Here is a 25,127-nt window from a genome sequence, read left to right as displayed (position 1 = left end):
CTTCTGTTCTACCCTAATTTTATTTTATGCTTTTTGTATTTATACTAGTTTGGGTGGCATGTGCAAGGCACATGCTGCCCCCGACTAAGAAATTTAATACAGAACTTCAATTTAAAAAATTTTGAAACCATGTACCATAAAATGTATATCATACAATGCTAGTCTCATTTATACACGAATTTTGATTATACAAAAACTTAGAGAAGTTATTTAATATAAGAATATTTATTTTACTGTTATAGTTTCTTAGAACCTATTTGTTAAAAGCAACATTCACTCACTAAAAAAATTCTAAAAATGATAACAAATGTCATTATCTTCCAACAATAAATAACTAAGTTTTGTTAAGACATTATCACAATAGTTAGATTTTCAAAATGAATGACTCCATATGCAGCAATTGAAGCTCTTCATCAAACATATTGGCTTATAAGCTCTCCTGAATCAGCTCGCATAATTAGCACAAGACCAAAAGTTAATGTTAGTGCCCAACTTTCTAGAAAACCACATGAAAATAAGCTTTAACTAACCCCTTAAAAGAGCTCTTAGTAAATAGAAGAACACAAACTATATAATTTTCCCTAGTTATTGCAAGCAAAAAAATAAAAAATAAAAATCTACAGCAATTTACCATCTGAAACAATCATATAATTGGGTTTTTTTCTTTTCTTTTCATTTTAACCCACTTAGACCAGCTTGACAACCAAAAGTGAAATATATACATAAGGTATTTTCAAATTTGCAAAGTCAATTACAGTTTATGGAAGCAGTTTTCTATCACCATAAAAATAACTTAAAAAGATAGACAAAAATGAGATCGCACATGGATAGGAGACAATATTATAGCAAAAAAAAAATTGAAAAAGGTATAATCCTCCAAGAACTTGCCTAGATGTTGTTAGTATAGAATTAAGCTATATTTGTTTACAAAAGTTCTTAGTAATTTTCACATTATTGGCAAAGCATATTAGTTTATGAAGACAATCTAATATTTATAAAAGCCAAAAAATGATTATGTAAAAATGAAATGAATATTTATTACATCCACATGGGGTAGAAACGCACTATTTGGTATTTTCTATCCTATCTTCCCCTTTTATCAATCACGTGTGTTGTCATCCTCCTCTTGCCCCTTTCTGTCTCTCTCACCATCTTTTTGCACAACCAGAGTTTTTCACCAAAATGGTGAGTCTCTGCCCAACACAATAAAACCTCGTTAAATGGTATTGTATTTTGTTAAGTTAATTGGTGTGTTTTAGCTCACCAAAATATGGGCAATCGAGCTATCTTCTCATATACAATTTTAAACATAAAAATAAACAAATAAAAGTACACAACAAATAACTATTCATGCCAAGCTAATTATTGCGGCAATCACCAAAGGTGATGCTCCAATCTTCAACAACATTGATGGAGGCAGAATTCAAAACCAAAGCTACTCTAGCCCCTACCTACTACTGAGTGCGAACAGGAACAACCTCTTCATCCCTTCCAACCAAGAAATTTTACATCAAGGCCGACCAGTACATCCCAAGCACCACACTATCTCCACACCTTGAGAAATTAGCGACAAGTAGCCCCTCTGTATTCTAATACCTTACTTCTCAGTTCTCACCTAATCATTAGCAATAATAATGTAAACTCGACCTCAAGGTAAACAAAGAGACATGAATAACAAACTGAAACAATCTTTTGTTTTTTTCCTTTTTCTTTAAAGTATCTTCAAAGTTCTTGACTTGAAAAACTATAATAACCCTCTTCACATTCACTACTATACGTGAAATATGATGTCTTGTTGAAAGAGCTGCCTCCACATTTGGTCCAGTGGTACACAGTAAGACCAAAATATCAATAATATATATATATATATATATATAAACAAAATAAGGTTAAAAATATACTGATATTACAATCAAAGATTGACTCATTAGAAGCATAAAAAAGAAAACAACCTTGGAATAAGAATATACTCTCAAGCATGTGTTTGGATGAAGAAATGGTTAAATACAAAAAATCAGTTAGTTAAAGTGTTTCTCTATCACATACCATTTTAAGCTTACATTCAAATAGCATATAGAACCAATAAAAGCAGCACATGTTATTTCATAAGTAATCAAGTAAGAGCTGCAACAGTAAAGAACCAAAAATAATGGAATTCCATTGAGTCGAACATGTAGCGTATCTCATTAAAGTATAAAGGATGAAATAATATTAGAAGAGTTAATGAAGCAAAAATTATCACATTGCATTCTTATATGAGCAAATGCCACTGTATTTATTTATTTAATTTTAGAGGTGAAAATAAATGATATGAGACTAGTGCCTGAAAATAGACACAAAGAATTACAAATGGAAAAATGTGGATCAACTAAATACAAAAGAGCAGTCAGAAAGAGAAGAGAACTAATGAAATATGTTGGCTTGGTTGCAACTAAGTGTTGGAAGTGCATAGATTTCTTTCCCTCCATATATATATAAATATATATATATATATATATATACACACGCATGTATATATATACACACATACGTAAATGTATACATACATATACGTACATACATACATGTATGTACATACTTACGTTTACATACATACATACATACATATATACATATATGTATATACATACGTACATATATGTATATATACATACGTAGATGTGTATACATACATACGTACATACATACATGTGTATACATACATACATACATGCAGAGATGGAACTAGGACTTGGAGTTAAGGGAGGAGAAGTATAAACAAAAAAAATTTTGAAACTATAAATAAACATTCATTTAATAAACCACCAATAAAGAAAAATACACAAAATTATTGTTTTTTAAGATATTACAATGCAATTATTTATGAAAATGGAACTCGTCGTCTTTTTAAATCTTCGAAATCATCTATGATTGAATCCGAACTAGTTGTCGCAGCAAATAAAATATAATTTGAAATTATTATGTTATTATATGGTTAATAATGTACAATCATTACACACAATAGACAAATACTATGCACACAAACATTCAACAATTAACCAATAAATTTCAAAGTTACAAATAATCTCTTTAATTATTTATCCAACTTTAATGTTTTAAAAGACACTAACTAATAGACAAAAACACTAAAGACAAAACTAAAAAAAATATATCACAAAACATCACAACCTATTCACTATTGCTAAAGACAAAACTACAAAAAAAAAAAATACAAAACATCAAATGCAATAAGTGTTGACTGTTGCGTGTGGTGTTGTGTTTGTCACTTGTCAAATGCAACTTTTTCATTTATAAAAGCATGCTAAAGACAAGTCTTGGATAAGATTTTTACCTTTCTTTTATCTCTTTCTCTTAAGTATATTATGTATTTAAGTCTCAGACTCTTAGGTCTCTCCGTCCTAGCCCCAAGCTCCCAGCCCCAATGTCCCTGACTACCACTGGCTTTGCTTCTTCAATTCATCTGTCGCTGGCTGGCTGCAGAATTCCTCACTGTGTTTAGTTGTAAGTTAGGTTTTTTTTTTTTTTTTTTTTTTTTTTTCCTGAATGGCTTAGAAGTCCCCTTCTTCTTGTTTTTAATTCCAAATAGCAATCAATGATCAAGCAATGAATAGCCCGGAACCATTATCCTCGTCCAATAATACAGAATTAAGGGTCGGTTACAAACGAAAAACATTGGGATAAATTTGCCATCATTAAGCATTAATTACTTCAATTGCAGTATAACGGTATACAGAGTATTAACTCGACATGAAGGTATAAAAGGCTAAGAAAGACAGGTAAAAGAACACGATCACACAGTTGTTCTACAAATTACAGATTTTTTTAGAGAGTTTAAGCTAACTTAAGCATAGGAGGGTCCTTAGTCGGCCCCAAACCGGTGCCTTTATCCATTGAGTGCTATCTGTGATATAGGATTCCAAGTCGTCCATCTTACTGACGAGGAACATACTGACGAGGCGAATTCTTGCTTCATCAGTTTGGCGTCGTCTGTGGGAAAGCGACTTTAAGCCGTTGGATTCTCTATTACCTAAGTTCCTTAGAACCGATGGACTCAGCTATGACCACGCCGCCAGATTCGGTGGTAATGGCCCAACAGATTCAAGCACTCATAGCTAACATTCAAGAATTGATGAAATAGAATGAAGAATTGAAGCAGATGGCGCGCCCTGAGACTCCGACTATGTCTCAGTCTTGACATAATCGCAATGACAACGATGACGAAGCCCAGAGTCCAAAGAATAGCAGAAGGGAGACTTCAGAACATACCGCGCAGTCAACTCGTGGTAGTGACCAAATGATGAAGAACATGAGAAAGGAGTTAGACGAGGTTAAAAATGCCATGAAGGGGAAGACAACAATAAACTTAGATGGCATAATCAAGAGGACCGACTCACCCTTCATAGCCAGTGTACTAGAGTGCCCTTTGCCTCCCAAATTTCGTCTTCCTCAACTGGAGGTTTACGACGGCACCAAGGATCCCCTGGACCATATAGGGGTGTTCAAAACAATTTTAAGCCTCCAACAGACCCCAGATGAGTTATTTGTAGGACATTCCTAGCAACCCTTAGGGGAGCAGCAAGGGTATGGCTCAGTAAATTACCTGTGGCGTTCATTGCAAATTTTGATCAACTAAGTGACTCCTTCGTCAGTCAATTCATTGGGGGCCAACGCCATAAGAGATCCACCTCCTATCTGCTAACTGTGAAGCAGCAGGAAGGAGAAACCCTGAGAGAATATGCGAAGCGTTTCAACAAAGCAGTTCTGGAAATTGACGAAGTAGATGATTAGGTGATAATGACGACCTTCTAGGCTGGGCTGAACAATTCTAACCTCGTTTTCTCTCTGGGGAAGACTCCTCTAACTTCAATGACGGGCCTATTGTTTAAAGCACAAAAATACATAAATGGGGAAGATGCACTAACTACAAAGGGACTGATGGGTAAGCGAAAGAAGGAAGAAAACGTTGAGTCCCAAGGTAAGAAGAGGGATCGCAAAGTTAATCTCACAGAAGCCAAGACCAGCAAAAGTGGTCTGGAGACATCATCAAAGAAAAAGTTGAATTTCACTCATTTGTTGATACCCGTGGACAAGATTCTCATGTAGATAAAGGACAATCCCACATTGAAATGGCCTAAATCATTGAGCTCGTACTCAAAAAGGAGAGATACAAAGAAGTACTATCGCTTCCATAAGGACCATGGTCATTATACTAACAAGTACCAAGATTTGAAAGAACAAATAGAGAAGTTGATCCAGAGGGGAAAACTTCAAAAGTTTGTTAAGAAAGATTATCAAGCCCGCCAGCGAACAGAGGAGAAGTCTACTAACAACCATAAGGAAGAATATCGGGACAATCTCAAGCCGATCGTGGGAGAGATAAAGACGATCACCGGAGGGCCAGTCGTTAAGGGATCATATAAGTCCCTAAGAAAGGTAGTCCAAAGGCAAGTAAACATTGTTCATATCAAACACCCAATAGCAAAACATCATCGTACTGGGAATTACGACATTGTTTTCTCCGAGCGAGATGTGAAGGGGATCAAGCAGCCACACAATAACCCCCTTGTCATTATGCTAACCATTGAAGGGTACAACACTCGAAGAGTGCTGGTGGATAATGGAAGCTCAGCAGATGTAATGTACATAACGGCTTTCCAGCAAATGAAGTTGGATCCAAAATGCCTTAGACCCTTCGGATCCCCGCTGGTCAGTTTCAATGGAGACCGTGTTTATCCAAAGGGCATCATTTCATTGTAGATTACAACAAGGACTTACCTCGCTTAGGTGACGAGGATGGTAGACTTTTTGGTCGTCAATTGCCCTTTGTCTTATAATGTGATTCTTGGACGACCAACCCTTAATCGCCTTAAGGCTGCAACTTCCACATACTGCTTGAAAGTAAACTTCTCGACCACCCATGGGATTAGGGAAATCACTGGAGACCAACTTTTAGCTAGGGAATGTTACCAAGTAGTTCTGGCGTCTAGAGAAAATCACACTTGGATGGTAGAGGAGGAACCACCCAAGCCCATGGAGGAAGCGGAAAACATTGAGCTAGTGAAAGGAGACCTATCCAAAACCACTAAGGTAGGAAAAGAGCTCCAACAATCCTTGAAGGACGAGCTAGTGAAGTTTTTGAAAAAGAGCTTAGATGTCTTTGCTTGGAGCCATGAAGATATGCCAGGAATTGACGGACAAGTAACAAAGCACAGTCTCAATGTTGACCTAACAAATAAGCCCGTCCAACAGAAGAACGAGTATTCGCTCCAGAGCAGAATAAAGTAGTTATGGAAGAGGTGGAAAAGCTTTTAGCTATTGGATTCATTCAAGAAATCTATTATCCCAAATGGCTTGCCAATGTTATCATGGTAAAAAAGTCCAACAGAAAATGGAGAATGTGTGTGGATTTCATCGACTTAAACAATGCATGCCCCTAGGACAGTTTTCCCCTTCCTAGAATTGACTAGCTCGTTGATTCGATAGCTGGTCATGAACTACTAACCTTCATGGATGCTTTTTCAGGTTATAACCGGATCCTAATGAAGAAAGAAGATTAGGAGAAAATTGTGTTCATCACTAGACAAGGCCTATATTGCTATAAAGTCATGCCATTCAGATTGAAGAATGTAGGTGCCACCTACCAAAAATTGGTAAACCAGATGTTTAGTTAGCAAATAGGCAGGAATATGGAGGTCTATGTGGACGATATGCTTGAAAAAAGCAAGGAAGCCAAAACCCACCTTGAAGACCTTTAAGAGACTTTCGATACTTTGAGAAGGTATAGAATGAAGCTCAACCTTGTGAAGTGTGTTTTTGGGGTCTCATCAGGAAAATTCCTAGGCTTTATGGTATCTCATCAAGGAATTGAGGCAAATCCAGAGAAGATTAGAGCCATACTTGACATGACTTCTCCCAAGACAGTCAAGGAAGTGCAAAGGCTGACAGGGCAGGTGGCAACATTAAACAGGTTTGCCTCGAAAGCCACTGACAAGTGCCTCCCCTTCTTTAAAACTCTTAAGCAGGCTTTTCATTGGATGAACGAGTGCGAGCCAGCCTTTCAGAACCTCAAGGAGTATCTGGCCAAGCCCCCAGTACTGAGCCTGTTAGTAGAAGGAGAAGATCTGTTTTTGTACCTAACTGTATCATAAACAACCGTTAGTTCAGCATTGATCCGTGAAGAATCCAAGATACAAAGGCCTGTGAATTACATAAGTCAGGCTTTCCAAGGGGTCGAAGCGAAGTACCCAAGCATGGAGAAGATGGCCTTCTCATTAATTGTGGCTTCGAGGAAACTTTGTCCTTACTTCCAAGCCCATGCCATCATGGTTATGACGGATCAACCAATTCGAAAAGCTATGAGCAAACCAGATGCTACAAGTCACATGGTCCAATGGGCTGTTGAGCTAAGCTAGTTTAATATTGAGTACAGGCCAAGAACGGCAATCAAAGCTCAAGCTTTGATGGATTTTATTGCAGAATTCACTCTTCCAGACCTTGATCGGGAAGCAGAGTGTTGGACAATCTGCATAGATGACTCATCTGTTGCAGGGCTCGGAGGCATCGGTATCATTATGACATCACCCAAGAAGGACGTCCTTAAGTATGGGGTTCAACTCCAGTTTCCAACAATAAACAACGAGGCAGAGTATGAAGCATTCCTTGCTAGCCTAAGAATTGCAAGAGCATTGGGGATTAAGAATTTGAGATTGAGGATTGATTTTAAGTTGATTGTTGGGCAAATAACCAACGAATTGTAAGTAAAGGAAGAGAGAATGAAGAGATACCTCAAGCTGATGACTCAACTCATTGACAAATTTAATGACGTCAAGTTTGAGCAAATCCCAAGGGAAAACAACTTAGCTGCTGACGAGATCGCTAAACTTGCGCCAATTGAAGATGCTGATACACATCATGAAAGCACAGGACAAAGGGAAACTATGAAATATCTAAGAGAAAGCTGCTACCACCGCATTGAATGCTCTATAGCTAACTCTCTGGTCGCATTAATGTGGAAGTGATACCTGAACAGTAATTTTAAGCCTTACAGCTACTCCCAGAGACTTCAGGAAGGTGCTGAGGGGACAGGAATCAATGCCAGAAACCTAGTCTGCACGTGGAGGGTGGAGATGAAAGAAGGAAGATAGTATAAAAGAGAAAGAATACCCTGAGAAATGAGGATCGGAAAATTGAGAGAAAAACACTATAGCAACAAAAACTAGACTTGTAATCAAATTCAAAAGAATTATATACAAGAACTAACCTTCTCGGATTGAGCTGAGAACAATTTTCTTTGGATCAAACCAGTTTACTTTTGTTTTCTTGTCGTCTAGATCTACTATAATTGTTATCTAACTCATTAAAGCCTAGTTTTCTAACTTACTCTTTACAAATTCATTGTATTAGGCTCTTTGAACCTAAATCCTTTAGACTCTTGGGCTTAGAACTCAAATTGGGTCCCTACACTATCATTATTTGTATTTTTGTTTTTAAGGAAAACTTTTTTTTTTTTTTGAGAAAATGTTTTTAAGGAAAACTAATTGACAATAACTCAAAGGAAATTAGGGAAAAGGTAAAGAAGGGGTTGATATAATGAAAAAGTGGGGAAAAAAATCAAATTTTATGAGCCCAAAATAAGAAGCTCGAAAATTTTCATATAGACTTTTTTACTATATATAGTAAAGTAACCAAAAATAGGAAAAACATAGGCTTTTTGTTTCTTTATATTAAATTATTGGAAGAAATTGATTTACGTTTAAATATTAGAAGAAGTTAATTGTAATATATTAATAATTGAATAGCTGGAAGGAATAAGTGTCAATCATTATGCATTTAATAATTAATGGTCATAAATAAGAATCAAAACATTAACATAAATGTCATAGTAAAGAAATGCATTTATTTACCACAATACACCCTTGGTGTGTTGGTCACTCCACAAGTATAAGTGCTTGTGGAGTGTGGGAGGTAAGGATCGGGGTTCAAGTTTTCAGGAGGGAGTTTCACACACATATACACTTAGATTAGATTAGAGTAAAAATTCTATGTTATATAAAACAAAAATGCATTTACTTAATTCAAAATCTTAAACATGTATAAATAATTTTATGACACGTCATGCATCCCCAGTTTTGGAATCCAATTATTATATTATATTATAGACAGATAGATATTATAGATAAATTGTGGATGTTAAACAATCTAAGACCTTTCAAATTATCGAATAAACATGGACTTGGTTCCTTAAATTAGAAGTGTCAACCTCCTCAAAAAGAAAAGAAACACCCCCCCCCCCCCCCCCCCCCCACAAAAATCCTTACAAAGGGAATCATCCTAGCTATAACTTGCAGCTGCCAATCATAAACTTAAACATTGCAATGAGTTTGATACCAACACTGCCAACAGAAAAGTGAAGGATTTAAAACAGATATGAACAAAAAACGAAATATAGGAGAACAGGAAAGAAATAATTTTTTTTTATCCAACGTATTTGGTAACTGGTAAGAATTATAGGAAATAGAGAAGAGGAATGATAGTCTTTCCTTCGGTAGGAAAAAAAAAAAAAAATGGGAGCAACGAAATAGTGGTTTTTGGCAATTTATTATCATCTTCTTATTATATAAGAAGCCAGTTTCTTAACATTATTATTTTTTTAAAGAAGAGACAGAATTTTTGCTTATTTTATCATTTTTAAGAGAAACGTTAAAGATTCAATTTCCTCGACCTAACTATCAACTAAAAACTTAAAAAATATTTTTCAAAAAAATAGTATAATAGCAGTTGTGCCTTCCCATGTTGTCCTCACTTTTTTCCTCAATTAAAAGGAAGTAAATTTTATGGAAAAAAAAAAAAAAAGGGATAAAACATCCCTATCTCATTTTAGTTATTTATTTTTCTCGTTTTTCTCACCAACCAAATATGAAAAATTTTCTAAGGCATTTTTTCCGTCCTTCCTAAAATCATTTCAATCAAATGCACACTTATTAATTTGATTAATCTCTGAAAAGTATGTTGAACTTGAACACGCTAACGTTAACTTGGGACTCTTCTGGTAAATGCAACCATCATGACCTCATTGATCCTGCTCTATAATTATTATTTTTATCATTTCAGGGATGAACCCTTCAACTTCAACTACCGTTTCTATTAAAAAATACACATAACCTATAACTAAATTCGATGACTTATAAGGATTCCCATCATTTCTTTCAGTTCGAAACAAGACAAAACAAAAAAGGAATGCTTATGTAACAGATAGTACTTGAGATTTTACAGTTAAAATTAGAAACCACAATAAAAAACTACTAGTATAGCAGCAAGTATTTCTCCATTTATTGTGGTTGGTACCTGTCGTCCCACCACGTTGGTGACATATTTCTTACTAAGGTCCCTGCGCCTAATGATGGTCCTTGGACAATTTATTCTCTCACCCTTTAGAAAATGACGGTCTAACGTTGTATAGTCCATTACTAGCCAGCAAAACCAAGTAGTCAAAGTCAAAGATACCAAACCTTAGATCCAAACACTACTCCACAATAATTCTAGAATTCTAGTTCAGTGGTTGATTTTCATTTTCCTGTGTCTTTTCCAAATTTCAGTGACTGTCCCTCTTTCAACATTGCTCAAAGCCACAAACTTTATATAGCAATGTTTTAGGATAGAGCTCTGTCAAGATGTACCTCATAAAATTTGAAGGGAAATGTTCACAAGTATTGTATAGTTTTTGTTAAGGTTGATTAATGCGAGTTCTACAATTTATTTTAATATTTTTTTCTCTCTATAAAATTGGTCTCATATCTTATAAAGAAAATTAAAAAAAAAACTACAAAAAAAAACAAAACACTGCATAAAAAATAAAAATAAAAGTAAAAAAATTGTAACACAACCCAAATTTTAATCCATCCAGACCTGAAAACTATATGTACAAGTTGAATTCAAGTTTATTTGCCATATCATAAATGTGGGGCTTGAAAATTGGAATCCCGGCCCACTTCACATTAAGGGCCGAAAGCCCAGGCCGAGGAGCCCTATTGTCAGGGACACACAATAAAAGCTCCTTGAAAGCCCAAGGATGTGGCCGAGGACGACTTTATGCCCGACATCTTGCAAAACGCCCGAAGAAAAGGACAGATTCAGCACAGGAGCAGCACAGAGGAAAAGGCTACCAGCACCTTAATGTGGAGCCCATCGCCTAACAAACCCACACTCGTACCATGCTATCCAACTCTTCCCCAACCACTCTGACGTGAGGGCTGATAAGACGAGTAACCACCCCAAATAAGGAGAAACTGACACGTATGTGAAGAACGAGAAAAAATACTAGTATAAAAGGGGGAGGAGTGTCATTGTGAAAGGGGGGAATGCCCACAAGGGAAAATCCTTGCAGACATAGTTACCCACGGGGGAGGATGAGACGCTACTCGGACTAAGTCCGAGGAGACAGACCTTTCAGACCCCATCCATGTAAGGTTTGGCCTTACAGGCCAGATTCACCTTCGCATGGGTTTCCATAAAAATCCGGATCAGACCCCTGCCCAGCGCCCAATGGCAGGCCTTTTCCAAACCCACTCTCTACAAATCATATTGTTCGGACCCTTTACACACAAGCCCAACGTCATCCTTAGGTCGTAAAAATCGTGTCCTTACAATAAATATACTAAAATTTTAATAAATTACCCATCTCCACCACATAATAATCTGTATTTTTCAAAATTCTACGCTTTCTTTCTCTAATCCTCAAGTCCTAGCCTACTTCCCTTCAAAAAAAGAAAAAGAAAAAAAAGTCCTAGCATACTTTTCTAAGTTCACCTCCTCTTGCATGGCTTCACTTTCTCTGCCCTCATTACTTTTCCCAATGATTATTCTTCACCTTCTTTTGTTGATGTAACCTTTATATTTTCTCTTTATTCAAATTTCTTAACATGTTGTGTCGTCTTACGTACGTATATGGATTTTGTTAATTATGTTTGTCATTTCATTTTCCTTACAATAAAGTGAGGAGGAGAATTTCAACTTAAATTATTTTTGACGAGAGAATTGGATGATACCAGAATCAAAAAAAAGAATTGGATGATACCAGTAATATATAATGCCCTTCGAGCATGAGTTAAACAAAATATTTAAAAATTTATAATAAAAAAAGTCAAAAATTGAGTACCAATAATCATTTGATCTAAAATAATACTACTTAAGGTAAAATATTGGTTTCATTCTTAAAATTTACATGGATTTCACTTTTTTTTCACGTTCACAAATTTTAAAATTTCGTTATTCATTTCTAAACTTTTTAAGAAATTTTCTTTTTCAGTTTAGAGAAGAAAAAAAAAAAAAAACCTTATTTTTACTAGTTTAGAGATGAAAAGAGATTTTTTTTTTTTTTTTTTTTAAGTTCAAAAACAAAAATAGAACATTGTTATCAGTAACTTTTTTTGTGTGCTAAAAATAGACCATTGTTAATAGATCAATGACAAAAAAACTAGATTGATAAAACTTTAGAAACTATAAAACATTATTTTCATACTAATAACGCAATGAAAACAAAAAATTGTGGAGGAAAGCTATCGAGGCCATTGGCACAGATTTTTAGAGATGGCGGAAAAACGGTGCTTTGATTCGTTTAAAACCCAGAAAGAGTTTCGGAGAGTTTTCATCGATATTGAGGACTCAAAAAAGAAATTGAAGACATGGGCTGTTGAGGAAGTGGAAGTGGAAGTGGCGATTGTGCAAAACCCTTTTTGGCTTTTTGCAGCTTTTGCTCTAATTTTGGCTTCCAAAGAAGGGCAAAACTGGACACAAAGAAAGGAAGATCAAAGATGGTACCAACTTTGTTGAAATTTAGGGTAAAGTTTTCACATTTGGCCAGAAACTGCAGTTTTGACCAATTCAAAGGAATTTTCCAATAGAGAAATAATAATTATTGGCTGGTAGGAAAAGGCCAACATTAATTGCTTAATTAAAAGACCCTTAATCCCTACAATGAATCCTATTGGGTAGATATTGTTGCCTCCTACTGAAGCAAGCATCTTCTAATTAATAATCTGTCTGTGGGTTTTGTAATTTTGTATTCACAAAACTGTTTAACGAAACAGGAACAAAATGGCTGTTGAAAACCTGTTAAGTAAATAAATATTCAAAGGAAGAGTTTTTAATCGAATTTTGACCACAAGGACCAGTCAAATGGTACACAGAAACACAAAGGGGGCATTATATGATTAAATTATTAAATACTGGGTCCGGTGTGAAAAGACTTTAAAGAGAGATTCTGCTTAAAAGAGAGAAGTGGCTTTGAGCTTTGACCAGCAACAGTGAGTAAGACTTTGTTTGGCCCCCTGAACCGCAAAGCAAACGGCACTATGGAGTGTTGACGACTTGACGCTACCAAATTGAATCACATTTTAGTAATACTAGGAAACAAAGATAAAATGATGTAATCTTAACACCGTAACTGTAATTTTATCATACAGATAAGAGTCATAGAGAGGGTCAGAGAGAGCATGAGAAAATTGCGTGCCTTCTTTTACGGGCCATGTCCCTTTGGTCTTCGGACCCTTCTTTTTTTTGTTTTTGTTTTTTATTAAATGCTAAAAAAAAAAAAAAAACCAAAAGCATAATAAATAATTGAGAGGAAGCTAGAGAAAGAGAGAGAGAGAGAGAGAGGAGCAAAGAGACACAAACATATTCTTTCTTTATAAAAATAAAAAATAAATTTTGATGATACTCATCTCTTTCTTCTGTTTCTCTCTAGAAATGGTGATAAAGTCATCTTACCATATCTCTCTTTAACCCCAAAACCAAAAATGATAAAAATTTTATAGATAGTCCCTCTCTGTCCCTACTCGCCGACTACCATAAGAAGAAGATTTATCATTTTTATCATTTATCCCCCACACACAAAAGCATAGAGAGAGAGAGAGAGGGATATTTAGATCCACAGAAACAAAGGGTGTGTGTTTGTGTTTGTGTTTGTGTCTGTGTCTGTGGGTGCGTCTTTGGCTTGGTATGATGGATAAAAGCTGTCAATCCTCTGCAGACTCTACAACAACAACAACAAGTAGTAGCAGTACTACAACTAATACTAATACAAACCAATACCTCAAACACCTGAACAAGCTTTCTCACAAGATCTCCAAACCCATCATCAAAAAACCCCCTTTTGATCAAACCCCAAATCAAAACCTTAATCCAATTCCCAATCCTAATCCAAATCCCCAACAATCACAGCCACCACAGATTCAACAACAACAGCAGCAACAACAACAAGCGCAGCAACAACAACAGCAGCAGCAGCAGCAGCAGCAGCAACAGCAACAGCAACAGCAACAACAGCAGCATCAACCACCAGTCTACAATATCAACAAGAACGACTTCAGGGACGTGGTTCAGAAACTCACGGGCTCACCGGCACACGAACGCTTCTCAACTCCGCCGCCTATTCATGCGCCGAAGCCACCGAGCTCTCGCCTCCAGCGTATTCGACCTCCGCCCCTGGCGCAACTTAGCAATCGCCCACCTCCTTTGCTAAACAACGTTGCCTCCGCTGCTGTGGTCCCCATTCCCAACAACAACAACAACGGCGTTACGAATTCCGGCGTCCACGTCAGCCTCCACCACCACCACCACAACAACAACAACTACGGACGCCCAGCAACGCCGTTATCGCCTCTGCCGCCATTCCCGACGGTGCACGCGACGGCGGAATCGCCCATCTCGGCCTACATGCGGTACCTACAGAACCCAATCCCCGGCGTCGATTCGAACCCTAAGCAATTCTCGGGATTCTCACCCTTAGCACCTCGATTCTCGCCACGCTGGAACACCGTAACTCCGCCGCAACCGCAGCTTCAGCATCAGTTTCCACCGCCGCCGCCGCAGCCGCAGCAACATCAGGGGATGCTTCCTCCTCCGCCTCCGGCGACGATGGCTTCACAGTCACAGTCACAGTTTCTGATGCCAACTTCACCGCTTCCATTCGGATGCTTGAATTCACCGAGGTCACCGTACCCTTTGCTCTCCCCAAGTCTGCTCTTTTCGCCTTCATCTGGCCAATTAGGGTTTCCACAGCTTCCTCTTTCGCCTACAGTGCCATTACCAAGCCCTAGATGGAGAGCTCTCTGACTCAGGTAGGTATTTCCTTTACAAAACAAAAAAACGGTGTCGTTTCAGGCTCAAAAAAAAAAAAAAAAAGAAGTTCTTTTTATACAAGGTAGAGGGGGTGTTTGGTGACAGATTATTCAATTACTGGTGTTTGGATAAGGAAAAAAAAAATTTGTCCACGCTGGTTAATTTTAAAGGGTCTCTTTTGTGTAAATTGGTTAAGAAAGACATGTGAAAAAGGAAAGTTCTAGTTTTGTTCTTTACCTTTTTTATTTTTTGTTGGATAATTTTGGGGAGGGAGCCTTAAAAAAGTTAGGGAAATTATAGAATTATTATGGTTGGATTTTGTTGTTGTAATCAGGTTGTTATTACTTGTGAAAATTGTTTATGAACTCAAATTTCTGTTTTTTTTTTTTTTTTGGATTTTGATAAGTTAGTTTCTATGCATGTCGGGATTAATTCTGTTTGGTAATTTGGTTAACCGTCAGCAATGTCATATGAGGTATATATTGACTTCTTCAAAGTGTGAGCAAGATTTGGCTTTAGGAATTGGGTGCCAAGCTAAAAATAGCAACCTGTTTTAGCTCTTTGGGTTTACTATATATGACCATACTTCCTCATGTTGACTATTTGTGTGTTGCCAGGGCCTTGTAGCCAATTGGCACTTCCTGAAATCAACAAAGACGATGTCCAGTTCGAAACTTCGAATCAAGTACCCCCTCCCCCAACTATCGAAAAAGTAAAATAAAAACCTATGTTGTGTTGATGGTAGTGGCTACCTACTATGGTACATCTTTGGCACTCGTAGATGGGGATGATTTATTGATTGGTTGAACTTTATATGGCAAGGGAAGTTTTTTAAAATTCGTAGTGTTGTCAACTAGCCTTACCAAGCCTGAGTTTGGTGGGAATGGGATGGATGGGTAGTTCAAAGTCCACTGAAGAGAGATTCGCTCTTATTGTGGTGGAGAAAGATTTAGGGTTGATAGTTTGGGGGATACCCTTTTTGGTAATTATATGACGTTGGTGTCACCAACAGTTTGTTAGCTCTAGCAGTACATGATAGACTTTGGTGATGTGTAACTTTGTCAATGCTAGATACAAGATTTACATCTGGTAGATCTTCTTGCACTAAAAGACAATTCACTTACAAAAATAATTTTATAGTTGGTTAAGACGTGGTTAGTTAAGCGAAAAAACTCAAATTATTTTTTGTTATGTTAATGAGTGATTAGGGGGCTTCCTATATAAGTTTGAAGTTTTATGTGTCCCTTTTGGACAACTATTTTATAGTTGTAGTTCAGGAGAATGAACCCTTCTGAAGCTTGTATTTCTAGGAATAGTGTTGAGGATCAAACACTGGTTTTTCTCCATGTAGTTTGGTTTTGGAATTTGAGGAGAGGGAGAAGAGGCGGGGTGGGGGGTTAGTTTACGTGAATGTTGCTATGGAGTGTGATCTGTAGTTAACTTTATCCCTGAACCATCTGGCATTTTCATGTTCTTGTTGATCCGATGTTAGATTACACTCAAGAGTCCTCTGCCTTTAAGGTGATTTCTAATTACTGGATCATTAAATTCTTGATACTCTTAATCAGTTGTGGTTTAAGAAATAATTGTATTATGTCTCTTTCTTCCGCTCCCTATAGCCACCTTATTGAGTCTAAAAGAGTGCTGAAATTGCATGGTGTGCTTCCAACTGTTGGAGGAAAGTCCAGGTCTTCCTTGACCGTGAGTGGTCTTTGCTCAGGAACTGGATGAAGGGTTAATCCTAGTCTCTTTTCCTAATTATTTATGATCATGATCATAATTCATAATTCATAACCATTTTATATACTAATATCTTTATTTATTTATTATCTCAAACTGATTTTGAATTTACCTGGTCAAGTCTACAGTCAAGAATCACAAGCCTGGACAACTGCTTATGAATTTCCAAATGGATGAGTTCTAATTTACAATCTATGGTAGATTTGTTCTTCCCCGCTATCTTCTTACCATTGTGTTGTTGAGAGTGGCCTAATACATTAGGGAATCAGTGCTCCATTATTTCAATTTCTCACATGGCAGTGGCTTATTCCTACAGCTTCTCCTTTGAGTAAACAACTTGAACTACCCTCACGCCACAACACCTCCCCCACCTTTTTTTTTTCCTCAAAGCGGTGAACAATGAGTGCCTAGTATTTTTGCATGGTTATCTTCTTATTTACCAGTTAATCTTTTTTGGAGAAATATAGTGAGAGGAGGCAGGAGTAATTGGTATTGAAGGGATTCTTGGTATTGGGTATTGTTAATGCATGTCACTAGGGTTAGTTTGCATTAATTTCCCTCCGTTTGTTTCGATGTAAAATATTTTACATTGAAAATGTTTTCCGTAAAATATTTTCATTTTACAGCGTTTGATAGCATTCATGAAAATGTTCAAGAAATCATTTTGTAAAAAATTTCTAATCTCACAACCCACCGGATCACTGCAAAGTCCAAGTAGATCAGAGCAAATTCAACCAAATCAAAGCAAAATTTTGTCTAGTTGGAGCTATTGAAGCATAACTAGTAAATCCAAAGTCATAACCCAGGAAAAAAAACTGCAACAATCATCAGATCCATCCCACCAAGCTACACAAGGAACCCATCAAACAACCCAAGTCGTCCAAGAAGCCACTGTCAACCCACCACTGTGATTGACAAAACCTATACTTGAAATCCATCAAACAACTCACATCGTCCGTCAAGCCACCATCACCTTGCCTCTACGACCGTCAATAGACGCAAATTATACCCAAAATCTATCAACACAAAAATCATCCACTCACCAAATCCACTGCAATCCAACCCACCAAAAGTAGCTCCGCCATATTCCGACCTCCATAAACTCTACTCAAAAATCTTAGATGAATGGTTCTAATCTCTTCAATCTTGATCTTGAAGGGTGATTTTCGAACCTAAAGAACTGGGTCAGATTCAGTAGGGAGTGACGTCACCAGTGGTCTGTCGTAGGTCTCATTAGTTTTGCTTGGGAGTGTTTGAGAGAGGGAGAGAAGAATTGAGAAGAAGAGGAAGTAAGGATCAGGAGAAAGGGGGTGAAAATTTTGTAAAAGTATTTTACAGTTGATTTCTTGGTAAAATATTTTACAAGTTACGCACAAACTTTGGTCAAACTGAAAATATTTTACAAGCAAACAAACACTTGAAAATAGGAAAATATTTTATGGAAAATATTTTACTTTGAAACAAACGAAGTATTAAACATCCTGATGGATATACCACCCGGCCTTTGTGATGTCATGAGTTGTCTTACTTGACCATGATTTTTTGCTTATCAGTATTTGATCTTGAAAGGACTTAAGAATCTTGTCCCCCTATATTACTGAAGAGCATCCCTTGTAAGATAGTTATGGTAAAGAGTGTGGTCCTAGAATTACTCAAAAAAATTATTATTGAGCGGGGTTTTTGAGTAGCTCTAGCTAGCAACTTCCTGCCTTGTATAAGTTGTATAACATAATGGATAATGCACGTTTACTGTTTTCTTCCTAAAGTTGGCTTGGCTTCCGAAGCTCAAAATTGGTTAGATTATATGTCTGAATAAATTTGAGAGAATAAGTTGAAATCAACTCTTCTTGTGGTGAGTTTGGATACCATAATTTCAGCATGTGGATTTGGATTTGAGTGATTAAAATCAAAATAATTTTTTTGGATAGTTGTAAAAGATCAATGATTTGAAATCAAGACATTTCAAATCTATTGCTTTAAAATTCAAATCCAAATCTAAATCTAAATTCAAGTTAATCGTCCAGAGGGGACAATTTGATTAGACTTACTAAGTCTCACAAATTGGAGGGCAATCATATAATAGTTGAGACAAGTTACATGATTATCGTAGAGAAGGTCGCAATGCCTTTGTCATATTTGCGTTAACGCAAATCAAGTATTGAGACAAATACAGTTATCCTTAAAAAATGTAGTCTCTCAATGTAAATTTTCTTAACCAAAAATTCAAAAAAAGAAAAAGGAAATTTTATGATTGTGGAAAATACCTATACATGGCCATTGTTTGAGTGATCTGCTTGTTGATTATACTTAAATATAACTATAAAGATTATGAAACATATATAAATTTAATAAATTTTAAATAATTTAAATGATAGACATCACTTTTACATGCCCAAACATATTCAAGGCACTATACGAAAATTTTAACTATAATAAAAACTAAGATGACAAATGCAATGAGGATCTCTAACTCGAATCCTCAAAAACTATAACAGTCCTTTCTTCTAATTATTTATTATTATCTATGTCTAATTCTCCATATATGCGCACACAAAAAATAAGTTTTTAGAAAATTTTAAAAAAAATTGTGGGGTCTCGATTTACAGTCCAAGCCCAAAAGTTATGAGATATTGGCCTAATGAACCCAATACAATAAATTTATAGAGAGTGGGTTGAAGAACTAGGCCCTAATGAATTGAACAACGGATAGATTTAATTTAAACGACTATAAAACACAAACAAAAGACTTGATCTTAGTATATTTTCAATCCGAGGAGGACCTTCTATAACTTAATCACAATTAAATACAAAGATAATTTAGATTGTTACAGTCTTTTCTTTCCTCTTTTTTTCCGATCCCTTCTTCATGAAGAGTTCTTCACATTATATATCCTCCTTCGGACCATCTTCATCCTACACCTGTTGATCATCCGAGCCCTTACTTGAGTGATTGTCCCATCAGACACCCTCTTTGGTTCTCTATGAGTTGTGGTAGCCAATGTAGCACTGATCAAAGGTCTTCTCCATATAAATGCGATCAGAAAAGTAGCCGCAGTGCATTTAATGCGGTAGTGGCAGCTTTCCCTTAGATATTTTTAGGTTTCCTTCCTTCTCGTATGTTCATGAGACATATCCCTATCATTGGAGCTTCTTAGAAGATCACTCTAATTGCTGGAGTACATACTTTGAACTATATTCATCAAGTCTGAAAATGAGCTCCTCCTCGGATAACCTTTCATTTATTCCCTATTTATGAGAATTTAACTAGGAACATCTAATAATTATTTGCTCCTCCTCGGACCTATCTATGTCCTCAGATAAAGCTCAATGCCCAATATACGGTCTTGGGCCCTTACCCCTACAATAGCCCCTCAAAACCCCGGTTTTTTCCTCCCATCCGAGGAGAAAGGTGGGGTTTTGATTTTTTAAGAGATAACACCATTTGACTCTGTTATTCGTACATGTGGGAATACCGTTTTATGTGCCTCATGATTATCTTCGACATTTCGTAGCCCACGAAGCATCATTAATTGCTCCAAGTGACGTGTTGTTCCCCAGATCCAATGGTGAAGCTCAGATCCAACGGTTGAGCCCTTTCTTGGAAATTTGAGCAGGATAACTCCCACTCATTTCCATTTCCTATATAAAGCCACGAGGGAACTTTTTTTCCTTTTACTTTACCAATCTTCAAGCTCTCTAGTGATTTCAAGTGCTCCAACTCACAGAACTCCCCAAGTTACAAAGCTTCCCAAACCTTTTCCTTAAGATTTCTTCGAAAATATTTTAAAAGCAACAGAAATAAACATACTCACTCTCATAAGTCCTTGTTTGTTTATATTCTCCTTTTTATTCTCGGCCTTCCTCCTCGGCCTTCTTTCTTTTTTAGAAACTTCTTCCTGCATCATTTCCGTTCATTTAAATAGGTAGATTCAATTATTTAGTAGATTCTCCGGCTAGTATGGAGAGCTTTAGGGCTAAGTACCATATCCCCCAGGAGTAGGCTTACAATACTGTCCCCCAAACCATGTACTCACAGATAAAGAGGTAGGCGAAGTTGTCATTCCAATGATTGCATTTATAAAGGGAGGAATGACGCTTCCCATGGGTAGGATAACTAGGGACTATTTGCTCAACGATAGGTTATGCCCACATCAGTGCGCCGCCAATATGTTTAGAGTCTTAGGGTGTGTAGATGCTTTAAATGACCAAATGAACCTCGGTCTTACATGGCACGACGTTGCTCATTTGTACGAGTGTCATTCCTTTGCAGGGGGATACTATCTCAAATCTCGGTCCGACAAGGTGAGATTGATATCCTGCCTCCCTAAGTCTAACAAAGACTTGAAGGACAATTATCTGGTCGTCTCTGAGGAATGGCACGACGCTCTTCACTACCCAGTTAGGGTAGGAACACCAGGTGGGGTACCCTAGGATCAAGTCTCTCGGCTGGGTCCTTAGTTTTTTGAGCTCTCCCTTTACTTATTTTTGGCAATTTGTCTTCTTGGATAGTGTTCATTATTGGATTAACCATAATTACCTTCTTGGATGTTTTTGTAGATAAAGATCACGTCTATCTGAAGCTCAGTTTGGTCAACATTCCCGGGCTTAACTTTTTTGCTGAGATCGGAAATATTCGTGAGCGAAGATAATTAGTTGCGAGCTGCTCACCTCATCCTAGGTTACAAGCCATTGTCACGTATATACCAAGACACAGGCCAAGCATAAGAACAGGTAACCCCAGGCTTGCTCGGATAGACATCTCCAAACCAGGATTCCTAGCGAGGCGGGATCTCCCACCTGTGGTATTGCCCGCTCAACAAAACCCCCCACAGTTTGTGATACCGCTTCAACAAGTTCCGTTCAAAGCAATAGCAGCAGCGGAAGAGATAGCCTTCTCCTCACGTTTGTCACTTGAGGAGGAGATAGATAGATTTCATTTTGTAGAGGAAGAGAGAACCCCCGAGAGGCCCATGGAGCTTTCAAATTCTAAAACTAGGTCTGACAAGCTTTCCACAGCTCATCAACCAGAACAGACAGTTGCTCTAGTTAATACAAGTTCCGAAAAAGGAGAGGATATGGACTAGAAGAAAAGGCCAAGCTTAAGGGGTTTAATCGCCAATAGGAACAAGGGGGCAACTCCAACCGAAGTTCCCAAGGCCCAGGCTTTTACTAACCTTCCTTTTCCTCCTCCTTCTCCTCCTGCTGATCTCGGTCTGCGCGTCAATCCTAATCAGAAAAAGAAGAGACCATTACAAGAGCTGGAAGAGGGGGAGGTGCTTCCATAGAGGGGCACCAAACAACAAAAGACCAAAGACCCTAGAGATAAGAGGGCTAAATCCGTGGATAGCAAGGATGACACTGAGGTGCACTGATAGCAGCGTACATGGGCTCCCGTGCTAGAGATGGACGAAGCCCTCATCCTTTAGGATTCTACAATAAGGGAATCTAGCAGAGGACTCTCTACACATCTGGCCCAAGCTCTTGAACAGCCTCTCCTCCTTCCGAGGGACATGGAAGCCTTCAAGTGGACGAGGCAGGTTGATTTGTTTATGTCTCTAAAAAAAGATCTCGCAATGGTGAGTACGGTTTTATCAGTACCTTAATTCATTCCCTTTTTCATTCGCATATATTTTTTTTATATGTAAACCCTTTGGTGCTTTTATGCAGGTCACTCAATAAGTCTACGTGGCCGAGGAATGGGTTAGAAATGCCCATAACAAATTTGAAGCTGAGTCCCACTCTCGACGTGAAGTAGAGAAAGCGCTCGGGATCGTGAAGGAGGAAAAAACACAGCTGGCCGAGAAGTTGAAGACTTCAGAGCATGAGTGTTTGAGCGCTTTGGTAAGGCTTAAAACTGCTAAGACCCAGGTTGAGGACCAACGCAAGCTTCTCTATACAACTAAGCTAAATCTGGCCACAGAGAAGGCGACGGTTCTAAGTCTGAAGGCTAAACTGCAAGGCCAAAGCTGAAATCCAGGCGGTCAAAGAAGCTGCTAAAGCCGCAGAGGTAGCAGCCTACGAGCGGGTGGTGCTTGAGACGAGAAGAGGCTGGCCGAGGAGGTAGCCAAAGTGTGTAGGGACTACTGCACTGTAACCTGGAATGAGGCCCTTAACAGTGCAGGGGTCTCTACGGACTCCGAGCTGAGGAAGGCAGAGAACGTGTACTTTCCTGAACATATAAGAGAGATTCCAACCAATCCTTCCTCAGCCGCCCTGCCCTTGCCCCCTCCTAAGTAGGTTCCCAGCATTCAAGATCTTACTCTTGATGCTGGGACTTCTACCGGAGTAGGTAGGGGTAAAGAGGGCCTTCCTCCTGCCAATGATACTCAGTTCGAGGACACCCTCATGATCAGAGGCATAGTCTCCTAGGCTAAGGTAGCTGAGAAGCCGAAGGTTGGAGATGCTAGGTCCAAGACTGCTGACACTAAGGAGGATCCTCAGCCAATGAAAAAGTAGTTGTAGGACTTTTTTTTTTTTTTTTAAATATCTTCTTTTGTTTTCTTTTCCTGAGACTTATGTCATTGCTTGTAACACATCTTCTTTAGAATTAATGAATGAACTTTTCCTTCTATTTCCTCAGTCTTTACTTTTTGTGCTTTTCATACTTACTATTATTGCAAACAAGTTTGAACTGTTGTTGCTCCATTTCCAACGTGTTTTAACAGTAAATCATTATTGACATTTCAAGAAATCTAACTAAGTATCAGCAAGAGAGAGTTATTATCCACTTGTATTATGAACTAACCCTCATACAATGAATATTGAATCTGAAGGAAATAAGTAACATACCTTGTATTTTGAGTTCTGTTTAACATTTATAAAGACGCCCTTGAGTGTTAATTTCACCAAATTATATGGTCCGAGAGATCATGCATAACTTAGGATCTGTTTACCACTTAAAAAGATACATTTGTGTGTTAATTTTACCCAAACATGTGGTCCGAGAGGCCTGACATATCTTAGGATCTGTTTAAACACTTATATAGATGCCCTTGAGTATTAATTTCCCCTTAGCCTGTGGTCTGACAAATCATATAGGACTTAGATTCTGTTTAATACTCAGATAGATGCCAAAAGTAATTAATTTCCCCTAAGCCTGTGGTCTAAGGAGCCATGTAGGACTTAGGTTCTATTTAATACTTGAATAGATGCCAAAAGTAATTAATTTCCCCTAAGCCTGTGGTCCAAGGAGCCATGCAGGACTTAGGTTCTGTTTAATACTCGGATAGATGCCAAAAGTAATTAATTTCCCCTAAGCCTGTGGTCCGAGGAGCCATGCAGGACTTAGGTTCTATTTAATACTTGAATAGATGCTATTGAGTAACAGTAGGCACAATGACTTTACACAAAAAAAGAACTTATTCATAAAGAAGATTTTCATTAATAATAATACATTTTCAGGTTGTTTACATTCCAAGGGCGTGGTATTACATGCTCATCTAAGTCTTTTAGGAAATATGCCCCTATACCAGCCATAGAGGTGATGCAATATGATCCTTCCCAATTAGGTCCTAACTTTCCCCATGCTGGGTTTTTTGCAATGCCCAGAACTTTCCTCAATACCAAGTCATCAGGCACTAGTGGCCTTAGCTTTACCTTGGTATCATAACCTTACTTAAGTTTGTGTTGGTAGTATGCCAATTGGACCATGGCACTTTCTCTTCTTTCTTCGATAAGATCCAAACTCCTTTCTAGCAACTCATTGTTACTACTTAGACTGAATGAGCTGGTCTTTAGTGTTGGGAAGCCTGTCATGGATTTGAAATCAAGACATTTCAAATCTATTGCTTTAAAATTCAAATCCAAATCTAAATCTAAATTCAAGTTAATTGTAGAGGGGACAATTTGATTAGATTTACTAAGTCTCACAAATTGGTGGGCAATCATATAGTAGTTGAAACAAGTTATGTGATTATCGTAGAGAAGGTCGCAATGCCTTTGTCATATTTGCGTTAACGCAAATCAAGTATTGAGACAAATACAGTTATCCTTAAAAGATGTAGTCTCTCAACGTAAATGTTCTTAACCAAAAATTCAAAAAAAGAAAAAGGAAATTTTATGATTGTGGGAAATACCTATACATGGACATTCTTTGAGTGATCTGCTTGTTGATTATACTGAAATATAACTTTAAAAATTATGAAACATATATAAATTTAATAAATTTTAAATAATTTAAATGATAGACATCACTTTTACATGCCCAAACATATTCAAGGCACTATTCGAAAATTTTAACTATAATAAAAACTAAGATGACAAATGCAACG

General features: G+C 37.4%; 2 protein-coding genes across 2 annotated transcripts; both read left to right on the top strand.

Annotated features, from left to right (window-relative positions):
• The first annotated feature begins 4,866 nt into the window (after nt 1–4,866).
• Nucleotides 4,867–5,757, top strand: LOC115970612. Its single transcript, XM_031090218.1, has 2 exons — nt 4,867–5,099; nt 5,160–5,757. The coding sequence occupies exons 1-2, from the start codon at nt 4,867–4,869 to the stop codon at nt 5,755–5,757; spliced, it is 831 nt and encodes a 276-aa protein (XP_030946078.1).
• A 7,900-nt stretch (nt 5,758–13,657) lies between these two features.
• LOC115971979 (VQ motif-containing protein 9) lies at nt 13,658–15,854 on the top strand. The gene is made up of 2 exons (XM_031092109.1): nt 13,658–15,116; nt 15,735–15,854. The coding sequence occupies exon 1, from the start codon at nt 13,996–13,998 to the stop codon at nt 15,109–15,111; it is 1,116 nt and encodes a 371-aa protein (XP_030947969.1). The 5' UTR covers nt 13,658–13,995; the 3' UTR covers nt 15,112–15,116; nt 15,735–15,854.
• Nucleotides 15,855–25,127: the final 9,273 nt, after the last annotated feature.

This window comes from Quercus lobata, chromosome 12 (genome assembly GCF_001633185.2).
Source record: "Quercus lobata isolate SW786 chromosome 12, ValleyOak3.0 Primary Assembly, whole genome shotgun sequence".
Taxonomy (NCBI): domain Eukaryota; kingdom Viridiplantae; phylum Streptophyta; class Magnoliopsida; order Fagales; family Fagaceae; genus Quercus; species Quercus lobata.
The sequence above is the reverse complement of the archived record's forward strand: the minus strand, read 5'-3'. Positions and strand labels throughout refer to the sequence as shown.

Bases quoted from the DNA above. Each gene is read 5' to 3' on its own strand.
- LOC115970612 (XM_031090218.1), top strand. From the start codon at position 4,867: ATGACGGGCCTATTGTTTAAAGCACAAAAATACATAAATGGGGAAGAT. The intron at 5,100-5,159 runs GTAGATAAAGGA...GTACTCAAAAAG, and splicing joins CCCGTGGACAAGATTCTCAT to GAGAGATACAAAGAAGTACT.
- LOC115971979 (XM_031092109.1), top strand. From the start codon at position 13,996: ATGATGGATAAAAGCTGTCAATCCTCTGCAGACTCTACAACAACAACA.